Genomic DNA, 12,510 nt, shown 5'->3' with positions numbered 1-12,510 from the left:
TTAACTCTCAAATATTTCTTCAAATTTTCCTGTTTCTCCATCTTTCCACCTACTTTGTCTGCTACTTATTTCTTCTATTTCTTCTTCATTTCTTGTATCTTCTTTTACATCTAATTTTTCATTTTTTCTTCCCTCTTGATTTTCTTTTCTCTCCTTCTCTTTATTTTCCACCGTATTTTTTATATTTTTATCTTCATGTTTTCTTTTTTTCTTTTTCTCTACTTTTTGAATTTTCTTCTTTGCTTTAAACTCTTTCTCAATTAGATCTTTCTCTGTGTTTTTTTTTTCTTTCCATTTTTTTTCCAAGTTATCAAATCCGGATTTTTTGTTTTTCTTGTTTTCCTTTTTATTATGTTTAAGCCTATTTTCTTCAATTTCTTCATTAATCTTTCTATTCACTCTATCTTGGTGTAATTTTTTCTTATCTTCATTTATTTTAATTCTTTTTTCCATATATTCTTTTGTCACATTACAATAATCAATATGTTTTTTTAACTTTCTATTAAAGTTATTTTTTTTCTGCGTTAATTTTTGTTCTTTTTTCAATAACTTTTTGTCTAATTTATCTTCTTCCTTTCTCTCCTGAGACTTAATTTTTTTCTCAATATCTATCAACTTTTTCATCCTTTTTATTTGGTTATTTCTTTCTCTCGATTGCCTCATTCTCTCATCGCATTCACGAATTCCTGGACTTCTATTATAACTCTCTGATCTTCTTTCTTTTTTCTTCTGATCTTTTTTTGCTCTTTTTTCATCTCTCTTTCTCTCTTCCTTATCTAATTTAAGAATTTCTTCTTCTCTTTTCTTTTCCCATTTTGTTTTTAACTCATTTTTCTTTATCTCCTTATATTTTTCAAAATTTTGTTCCTTCGATTGTATATTTTCTTTTTCTAGCTTTAACTTCTCCACAAGTTTTTCGTAATTTCTATTCGACTTAGTTTTTTTCTTCATATATTTTATTTCTCTTTTTAATGATTTTTCATTTTCCTTTTTAATTCTTTTCCATTTATTCCTAAACATTTTTTTTTTACTTTTATTACATTTTTTTCTCTCTTCTTCTTTTTTTTTTAATTTTTCTTTTTCATTATTATACCATTTGTTTTCTTCTGATTTCTTTTTCAACATAGCTATTCTCATATTTTCTTCTCTTCTGCGATTATTCAAATTCTCCATTGAAAGGAATATCTCTTCATCAACATCATCTAATTCTAATTCTTTTTTATTTTCTTGTTCTGATTTCGGACAACTTGAATTGCTGGAATACATATGTTCTAAAAATGTTGGTAAATTTTTAATGTCTTCTAAATATAACTCATTCTTAGAATCTAAATCTTCTAATCCTTGCGAATTATCTAGATTTTGCATCTCTAATTCTGACTCATCTAAAGATCCCGGGTTATCTAAAATTTCAAAGAATTCAATATCTTCAAGTTCTTTTATGTGATCTTTAATCTCTTTTATCTCTTCAAGATCCTCTATTTCTTTAGTCGAGCTTTTGGCGCTTAAACATCTTTCTCCTCTTGAACTTTTATGAAAGTCTCCAATTGTATTATTCTATAAAAAAATTAAAAACAAAATGTAAATATTTTTCATTTTTAAATAAGTATTTCACCTTACTTTATTAAAGAGAGAAATAAGTAGGGCTGTACTAATATAAAGAAATATATGTAACTTCTTAAAGGAAAACTTTGGTAGTTTTTTTGAATCATGATTTTTTGAAGATTTAAAAGATAAAGAGGAACTTATTAGTGGTGTAGTAGATTGAACAAATCTTGACATTTTTGCATGCAGGGAACTTACAATTTTTTTATTTTTATTTCCAGAAATAATTGTATTTGGTACGCTAAAATGTTCAGTGTTATATTTTAATTCTTTTTAAATGCAAACAAAATATCTTAAAAATATTTTTATATGTAATATACGACGGCTATCTTTAGATAAAATAACAAATTAGAAATTTCTAAAAATAATTGATTATTAGGATTGTGAAATTAAAAATACAGAAGAGAAGTATAAAATATGGAAGGCAAAATTACATTATAGTAAAGTTAAAATAAAATTCATCATTCATATAAACCTTTAATGTTATACATTAAGCAGAATGTGCCGTAACCTTTTTATTTTTTGGAATATAATATATTAAAGTAGAAACTTCATGTTTGCGTCAGAAAAACTAAAATTATTTATTTTATTTCATAAAAGTACTTATACCTTATGATTTAAATATTCTATTTCTATGTATTTTTTTCTTTATTATTTATTTTCTTTATTTTATTTTATTTTATTTTATTTTTTCTGATTTTTTTTCATTTTTGAAATACTTTATATATCAATACAGTTATTCATAATAAAAAAAAAAAAAAAAAAATTTTCTTATTTATCTCATATTTTTATAAATTTAATTAATTTATTTCATTTAATTTATTTAATTTACCTTTATATATATAGTAGAGAATGATAATTTTTAATTCAAATATGAGAGAGATAGGAGTTATGATAAAAAAAAATTTATATAGAAGATAATTGAATATTGAATATATATATCGTTATACAAGAAATATATTTTTTTTTAATATTAATATTTTCTATCATTTATTTGTATAATGAAATATATTTAATTTATCTTTTCTTTTATTATCATTATTATTTTTTTTTTTTTTTTTTTTCGTGAAATAAAAAAAAAATGTAATTTTTATCTTTCAAAATTAGAAGTAAAAGCATTTTTTTTGCAATACAATTGCAAAACTTAATTTTAAATTTACGAAATATATAAATTTATATAACAATTTTACAAGAATATATTTAAATAAATATATATATTTATATTAATTTTACTAGTAGACTAATATAAAACGTCATAAAAAAATATTGAATATAAAAGAAATATAGATGATATGATATTATATTGTAAAATAAACATTTTTATTTTTTTCTAACTGATCTTTTAATAATTTATGTTAATCATATGATGTGTTTTTTTTACTTTATTTACTTCTTATTTATTTATGTTTTGCAAAAATATAGTTATTTATGTTATATTATATTATTTGAGATTTTTCTTCTTATAAGTTTTCTCTACTATTCTATTTACGTAAAATGTATTCATACTTTTCTTGATTTCATTGTTCTCTTATTTTTTTTTTTTTTTGTATTTTAATAACGAAAAAAAAGATACAGTGATAATAAATTTTATATTTTTAAATATTAATTTTTTCCTTATATATATATTTGAAATTTTACAAGATATATAAGATCTCCTCTTTATTTTTAAGCTCTATATACACAATATTTTTTTTTTTTTAATTGTTAAGATATAATTTTAACCTATTGGTTTCATTTAAATTATTAAAAAAAGTTAAATCTATAACTTGCATTATTTAAGAGTAAAATGAATGTAATAGTAAATTAAATATAAAATTAGGAATTTATAAATAATATTTTCTATTTTTTTTTTTTTTTTGTATTTATCTAAATAGCATTATTTATACCTACATTTCAGAATTTAACACTTTTTTTTTTTTAATTAAAAAAAAGAATGTTCTAATAATTTAAACGATTGTATTTTTAAAACATTGGATCAATAGTGTAATAGTTCATTATGTATTAATGTAATTATTTCAAATAAAGCGTAATATAAAAAGAAAATAATAAAAAATATTTTCAAATTAGAAAAATATAAAAATAGTGCATAATATAAAATATGTTAATTGATCATTATTGATTATTACAACTAAATAACATTACTCATAATAATGTAAGTAATGTATAAATGAAAGACGACATATTGTTATAATATTTATTCCTATTGTTAAAATGTGATAAATGTTATATGATTTTTAATATATATCATAGAATTTTATTAATAATTATACGCAGAAGGTAATAATGTTTAGTTAATTTTTAGCAATTCAAAAAATAAAATTTAAATATATATTATGCACATGCATACAATATCTATCTTCTACAATTATATGAAGATGTATACGAAAATAAAAATAATAATAAAAAAAAAAAAAAATTAAATAATATAAAAAAATAAAAATTAGGATAGTACTATTTTTTTTTGTAATAAGGTTGACTTAAATTATAATAATGTATTATTCTGAAAGACAACAAAATTGAAGATAATTTTATCTTTATCTCAATGTGATCGATAGCAATTTTATTTTAATTATGATATAATAAATTAATGATATAATTAAAAAAAAAGAACTAAAATTTAAATTGTGTTCAAAACATGCATAAATTTTATAAGAGCATAATTATATGGAAAAAAAAAAAATGATAATAAATAGAATGAAAATAAAAATGATAATAATATTATTTAAGTTATAATCGAGATAAAAGAAATGATATATATTCTAAAAATGAGATAATAATTTGTTGCACTATGAAGAAACATTTAAATCAAAGTTATGCACATGCAGATCTTTATTTGTATTACGTATTTATGATGTAGTATAATATTAATATTAAAAGTATTACTATGTAAACTTAATTAAATATGCTTAATATTATTTTATTATTGTATACACAATTATAATAATATCATTAAAAAAAATGGGTATATAAATTTCTTAACTTTAAATAAAATTAATTATAATGAAAATGATTTTATATTCATATACAGAAGATGAAATTAATATTAATAAAAAGAAAAAGAAAAAGAAAAAGAAAAAAAATTAAAATTTTACGGCATAAATAAATAATAATTCAAGCATGAAAAAAATAAAAACAAAATTAAAAATCATTATATACTGAATTTATAAAAATTTATGTTTAAAAATTTGAAAACTTTCACTCGAATTTTTTAAAAACAATGAAAAATTAAACTTAATTTTTTTTCATATAAAAGATTTTTAATTTAAATGTATTTGCTTTATAGAAATAAAAAAATTAATAAATAATAAATGAATATTTTTTTTAACTCTTTTAATAGGTAAACAATTTTTTACTAGTATTTAATTTAAATTTGTTTATTTAATGCGTTTTATGTTTATCAATTTATCACTACATTCTTTAATTAATTTGAAGTTCCACAAAAAATGAAAGAATTTATTCTTTAATATTAATAAAATTAAATTAAGAAAAATTAAACAATTCGTTTTATTTTCATTTATATATCAAATATATTAGATCCAAGAAGTAACACTATTTTTCCTAGTGATTTATTTTTTTTTTAACTTATGTAACCTTTTATATAAATACAAGCAAGAGTTGCCTTTCAGCAAAAATAATACTAAAAGATAGTTTATATATATTTTTCTATAAAAAGTATTACACTTTTTAAAAAAAAATATATAATTTTATTTGTTGAAGTCTAAATTAGTGATTTATTAACTGGGTGTTCGGTGATTTTACTAGAGTACTGAACAAACAAATTACTAAAGAGCATGTAGAGATACCTCTACGATTTTGTTCTATTTATATATATTTTTAAATGCTTTGAAAGAGAGATACATAATTATATGATCTATTTCGTTCAGCATTCTTTAATTTCCATAGGCATTTATTTACTTTAATAAAAATCCCTCTTTTTATTAAAAATTTAAATCCTTATTGAATATTGACAATTAATTAAATGTAAATTACTTATTCCTTTGTTATGAGTTATGTTCAGCAATTTAAACAGGTTGTTGCTTAATTAACAAACATAAACAATTAGTAAAAATGCAAATAAATTATATGAATATTAATTACGTGAAAATTTTATTGTAACATGTATAAAATATTCTCTCACAAATTCAAAATATAAATATTATGCAAATTAAACTCTTTTATAAAAACATTCTTATCTTTTGTTAAAAAATAATCCTTCCCTCCATAAAAAAAATCTCTCCTAAAAAAAAAAATAATTATATTTTTTTTTTTAGTGAACATAACCAACTACGTATTCTTCACATAGCTATAGTACTTATAAATAAATGTATAAAAACATATATATATTTTTTTATTATGTTTTTTTTAAATAGAAAAAAGATGATATCTGAAAAGAAAAAAAAANGTTGAAGTCTAAATTAGTGATTTATTAACTGGGTGTTCGGTGATTTTACTAGAGTACTGAACAAACAAATTACTAAAGAGCATGTAGAGATACCTCTACGATTTTGTTCTATTTATATATATTTTTAAATGCTTTGAAAGAGAGATACATAATTATATGATCTATTTCGTTCAGCATTCTTTAATTTCCATAGGCATTTATTTACTTTAATAAAAATCCCTCTTTTTATTAAAAATTTAAATCCTTATTGAATATTGACAATTAATTAAATGTAAATTACTTATTCCTTTGTTATGAGTTATGTTCAGCAATTTAAACAGGTTGTTGCTTAATTAACAAACATAAACAATTAGTAAAAATGCAAATAAATTATATGAATATTAATTACGTGAAAATTTTATTGTAACATGTATAAAATATTCTCTCACAAATTCAAAATATAAATATTATGCAAATTAAACTCTTTTATAAAAACATTCTTATCTTTTGTTAAAAAATAATCCTTCCCTCCATAAAAAAAATCTCTCCTAAAAAAAAAAATAATTATATTTTTTTTTTTAGTGAACATAACCAACTACGTATTCTTCACATAGCTAGTCTTTTTTATAGCCAAAAAGGTTAATGAATCCTTTTATTAACCAATTAGCCAATTTGTAATGTTTAGAAACGTTTTATATGTTTATTTATTTGTATTTTACTGTACTTCTGATTTATCATTTTTTTATTGATTTTTTAAGTTGGTATTCGGTGACTTTGCAATAGTACTGAACAAAAAGATTAATAAAGAGCATGTAGAGTTACCTCTACGGTTTTGATGTATTTGTATATATTTTTCAATGTTTTGAACGAGTGATCCTTGATTATATGACCTATTTCGTTCAGCATTCTTTAATTTCAATAGGTATTTATTTACTTTAACGAAAATCTTTATTTTTATTAAAAATTTAAATCTTTATTGAATATTAATCATTAATTAAATGTTTATTACTTGTTTCTTTGTTATGAGTTATGTTCAGCAATTAATATATATATCTGTTGAATTAACAAACATAAGCAATTAGTGACAATACAAAAAAATGTTATATAAATATTAATTACGTGAAAATTTTATTGTTATATGTATAAAATTTTCTCTTACAAAATTAATTAAATCATACTTCCTTTCAAAAAAAAAAATTTTTTTTTTTTTATTTATTGGTAACAAATCTTTTTCCAATTGAATTTTTTTTTTTTTTTTAACCATTTTTTTTTTTCTAACGGTTTTTTATTTTTTTTTTTTTTATAAAAATAAAAACAAAAAAAATTGACCATGTTTTTTTTTTTTTTGTGTTTGCATGACCAGCTACGTATTCTTCATATAACTAGTCTTTTTATTTTCCAAAAAGGTTAATAAAGACTTTTATTAACCAAAAATAGAGGCATCTTGTAGAAAAACATCGTGATAATCAAGGGGATCTAATTTTGGGGGTATAAACTTCTTTTGAGAAGTTTTATATTAAGAATATATTTTATTTTATATAAAGAAAAAGGAAAATTACATTGAACATTTATATTTGAATTGTTATCTGTCTGTTCAATGACTATGTTAGAGTACTGAACAACAAATTAAAAAAGAGTATCTAGGGATGTCTCTACCAATTTAATAAATTTAAATATAATTTTGATTATTTAATTACTTATTCAATGATTTTTCTATTGTGATGGTTATTAATAGGTATTATTAATCCTTTTGAGAATAAAAAGTAATAGCTGTCTGGAAAAAAAATAGTTAGATATGCAAGCGCTATAAAATAAAAAAAAAAATTTTTATTTTTAATTTTGTTTTTTTCTTTTGTAATTTAAATATTGATTTATTAATTTTCTATTCAATGACTTTGCTAGTGTATTGAACATACGTATTAATAAAAAGCATGTAGAGTTGGCTCAACTATTTTAATGAATTTAAGTAAAATTTTAATGCTATAAACTAGTAAATTGTTTTATATATAGTCAATTTCATTGAGTATTTATTATTTTAAGAGCTTTTATTAACTTTAATAGGAATACTATATTTTTATTAAAAATTTAAATTCTCTTGAATTATCGATTTTAATTGCATATATTTTATTTATAATAAGTAATGTTTAGCAATTAAAATCAAATACTCTCAAATTAACAAAACACAAAATAAATTATATAAATACTACAAAACATAAAAGTTTTATTATAGTTAAAATAAAAATTTATCGTATAAATTTAAACAATATATACTACCAGAAACTTTTGAATTATCAACTCTTCTTTTTAATTAATTAAAAACATTTTTCTTAAGACAATTAAATCTTTTTCTTCTCGTTTAAATATTTTTTTTTTATTTACTTTATAACATATAGAAGAAAACAAAAAAAATTAACTAATTTTTTTTTTTTATTTAGCATCTGCATAAATAATTATTCATTTTACATATAGATTGTTATTTTCATTCTCAAAAAGATTAATAATTTCTTTTATTAACCAAATATATAGAAAACAAATATATTTTTTTTAAGAAATGATTTAATTGTAGGGATAAATAGAAGAAAAAATTGATTAATTAAAAGTTTCTTTGTAATGAATTTTTATATGGATATTTTAAGGAAAATTTATATTAACAATAATAAAATTTTCATGCTTTATAGTATCTTTATAATTTAATATGTATTTTGTTATTTATGTTTGATAATTTTAAGAGTAATGAATTTAAACTTCTAAACACTATTAATATCATTATAAATAAGGTATATGTAATTAAAACTGATAATTAATGAAGATTTAAATTTTTTAAAAAAAATGGGTGTTTTTATTAAAATAAATAAATGCCTCTTAACACAATAAATTTTTAATGATGTAGACTAGATAAATATCGTACACTAGTTTATAACTTTAAAAAATATATTTAAATTCATTAAACTAGTAGAGGTAACTCTGCGTTTTCTTTATTAATTTATTTATTCAATTCTCTACCTAATTTATTCAACAGGTAACAAATAAATTAGATATTTAAGTACATTGTAAGAAATATTAATCTTATTTCACATAATTTTAAAAGCCAAATAATAATATATATTTTTAACTTTATAAATTTTATTTTTATCTTAAATTATAATATTTAAAAAAAATGTATACAATTCAACATAAAAAAATATGAAAAAAAGGTACAGAATACTAAAATTTTCACTCATTAATAGCTAAATCATTACCTATTAAAAAAATTATGATTCAAAAGCATTTAATATTATTATATATTTATCATTTTTTCTGAATAAAAAAAAATATATATATAATTATAAAAAAAATTATTTAAAAAAAGATATTTTCTATAATATAAAAAATTTAAATGAGAACTAAAAAAGTATATATAAAAAAAATTTTATATATATTCTCATATATCTTATATGCATAACCAAACATCTATCTATATTAAATTTTCATATTTTTAACTTTACACAACAGTCTATAATCACATATATTGACAAACGCATGATTTTAAGTTTATGTATATCTATATTTTAATTTGCTATTATATGAATGAAACATAGTTATCTGTGGATAATAAAAGGGTTAATAACTTTTTTTACATTTTTAAGATGATATTGAATCTCACACACAAACATTATTATGCACACATGAATAATATTTACATATATTTATATACTGTTGGTAAACAAAAAACATTAACGTTTTTAAATAACTAATTAAACATTGTAAAATGGAGCTAAAAATTATCTACACATATGATATACTTACGAAAATACATTAAAAATGCAAAAACATATAAATGTTTATTTTGTAAACTAAAGAATAAAAATTTTTTTTTTCTTGAATTGTATTTATTTTATTACATTATAATAAACAATAAATTTTTTTTTGGAATAACAATTGCTTATTTTTCATAAAAATTATATTTTTATAGCTAATGAAAAATGATTTTGATGAAAGATAGTATTAATAAATTATAAGTTTTCATATATATTGAAAACTTAAGTTTCATGAAAATGAATGGAAATTTTTAATAAATTAAGCTTCTCATAGGTTGGTGTTAAGGATAGCAAAAATTAAGAATATTCTTTTTTTTATTCAAATTATGTATATATCACATGAAATAATCTATTAATTTCATTTAAGGTAATTTTATCATATAAAGATTACATGTATGTTACAGTAAATTACATTAAATAAAGTTCATAGAAAGTATTTTAAATGATCTTTATCAGTATGTTTAATGAATATACTAGGAAAGTTTTTGAATAGATATATAATAAATCAATTACAAAAATAGTAGAATTTCCATACACTAAAATATGAATTTTACTTTTATTTATTTAATTGTTTTTTTTATATTTATTCATTTATTATCCATTGAAGGAATTCCATATAGTAATGAACAAACAAATTAATAAAGAGCACATAGATTTGTTTATATTAGTTTAATCAATTTAAATACAATCCTAGTTATATAAACCATTATAATTTTTTATATAGTTTACAAGCATTTATTGTTTTTAAGAGTTATTTATTTCATTTAATAAAAATATTTCATTCTTATTAAAAATTTAAATTATTGTTAATTATTGATTTTTAAGTAAATATATTTTATTTATATTGTAATGAATAATGTTTAGCAATTCAAATATATTGCTTTTAAATTAATAAAAATAAGTAAATATTAAAGCACATATTTAAATTATATAATCATTATAAACAAGAAAAATTTAATATTGAAAGTATAAAATCTTTAAAAATATCAGATAAAATTTACTCTTTAAAAAAACTGTTTTTCATTGGTAATTATACTATAAAAAAAATTGAATTTTCTTTTTATATGTCTAGAGCTTGAATAACTAGCTAAAAATTTTTTATGTAGCATTAATTATTATTCACAAAAAGATTAGTAGTGCCTTTTATTAACAAAAAGTTGATGAAAAAATATATAAATTGAAGATAAAAATTTTTTTTTTAGTGTAAAATTTATTTTTTCTAATTCATACGTTAAGGCACGCATAATTAAGTTAGTTATTAGTCTATTTATAATGAGTGATTTGAATTTATGTTTAATCTATTTAATGTGCAACTTAATAGATCAATATATATATATATAAAAATAATATTTACAAAATACATAGTTATCAATGAAAAAGAATGTAATGAAGCTTACATATAACTAGCATTATATTTTTGATTTTTTAAATGGTTCTCCGAGACTTTGCTAGTGTACTGTTTTATTAACTGGGTGTTCGGTGACTTTACTAGAGTACTGGTTAATAAAAGGGTTCATTAACCTTTTTGGCTATAAAAAGGATTAGCTATGTGGAGAATACATAGTTGGTTGTGCTAACTATAAAAAAAAAAAAAAAAAAAAGATTTTAATTTTTTTTTTGGCAAAGGAGACAGAAGGATTCTTATTGAGAGGGAGATTTTTTTTTACAAAAGATAATGATGTATTTATAAAATAGTTTAATTTGCATAATATTTATATGTTGAGCTTGTGAAAGAAAATTTTATATATGTGATAATAAAATTTTCACGTAATTAATATTCATATAATTTATTTGCATTTTTACTAATTATTTATGTTTGTTAATTCAACAGCAATATGTTTAAATTGTTGAACATAACTCATAACAAAGAAATAAGTATTTTACATTTAATTAATAGTCAATATTCAATAAGGATTTAAATTTTTAAAAAAAATAGGGATTTTTATTAAAGTAAATAAATGTCTATTGAAGTTAAAGAATGCTGAACGAAGTAGAGCATATAATTAAGAATCACATGTTCAAAGCATATGAAAATATATATATATATATAACAAAATCGTAGAGTCACCTCTACATGCTCTTTATTAATTTGTTTGTTCAGTATTCTAGTAAGGTCATCGAACGTCTAGTTAATAAAACACTACTCTAATAAAGTCACCGAACACCCAGTTAATAAAACACTATGCTACAAACTAGAATATTTTATAATTTTAATTTAGGTTATTGAGAATATATAGTTTTTATAATAAGCTTTTATTTATCCGCATGAAAGTCCTTTATTAAAAACTTAAATCTTTTTTAATTATCAATTTTAAGTAAAAATATTCAAATAATATTTTTATAGATGGTTATGTATCAATCTGTTTTAATTATTTTTGAATGAATTAAAATACATAAAACTTTAAATATGCAGATAAGAAACTGTTGACATCTTTTTTAATAACCATTAGCTTTTTACCAAAAATGATTATTCTTAAAAAAAAAATAATTCATAGAAAAATATTAAAAAATAAATGTTTAATAAAAACAATTTTTCAAAAAAAAACTAACAGTTTTTTTTCCCCTCCTAACAACTGTGCATGGATAAGTTCGGATTTTCCATGCAGTTCTTAATTATTATTTCATAAATATTAATACCTATTCTTAATCACTAGTATATAAAATAGTTTAATTTATATTTTTATTATCAACACAGTCATGTTAATATATTTTCACTTTATTTCATTTGCA

General features: G+C 19.0%; 1 protein-coding gene across 1 annotated transcript, besides 5 other annotated features; it reads right to left on the bottom strand.

Annotated features, from left to right (window-relative positions):
* On the bottom strand, nucleotides 1–1,779 carry PGAL8A_00410800 (Plasmodium exported protein, unknown function; the record flags this gene model as incomplete). Its single annotated transcript, XM_028670473.1, has 2 exons — nucleotides 1–1,554; nucleotides 1,618–1,779. The coding sequence occupies 2 exons, from the start codon at nucleotides 1,777–1,779 to the stop codon at nucleotides 1–3; spliced, it is 1,716 nt and encodes a 571-aa protein (XP_028527222.1).
* A 3,550-nt stretch (nucleotides 1,780–5,329) lies between these two features.
* Nucleotides 5,330–5,743: a repeat region.
* Nucleotides 5,744–6,021: 278 nt separating this feature from the next.
* Nucleotides 6,022–6,435: a repeat region.
* Nucleotides 6,436–6,728: 293 nt separating this feature from the next.
* Nucleotides 6,729–7,413: a repeat region.
* A 1,170-nt stretch (nucleotides 7,414–8,583) lies between these two features.
* Nucleotides 8,584–9,016: a repeat region.
* Nucleotides 9,017–11,505: 2,489 nt separating this feature from the next.
* Nucleotides 11,506–11,920: a repeat region.
* Nucleotides 11,921–12,510: the final 590 nt, after the last annotated feature.

The sequence above is a fragment of the Plasmodium gallinaceum genome (genome assembly GCF_900005855.1).
Source record: "Plasmodium gallinaceum strain 8A genome assembly, contig: PGAL8A_v1_108, whole genome shotgun sequence".
Classification (NCBI taxonomy): domain Eukaryota; phylum Apicomplexa; class Aconoidasida; order Haemosporida; family Plasmodiidae; genus Plasmodium; species Plasmodium gallinaceum.
Note: the sequence above shows the minus strand (reverse complement) of the source record. Positions and strands in the feature narration are given on the sequence as shown.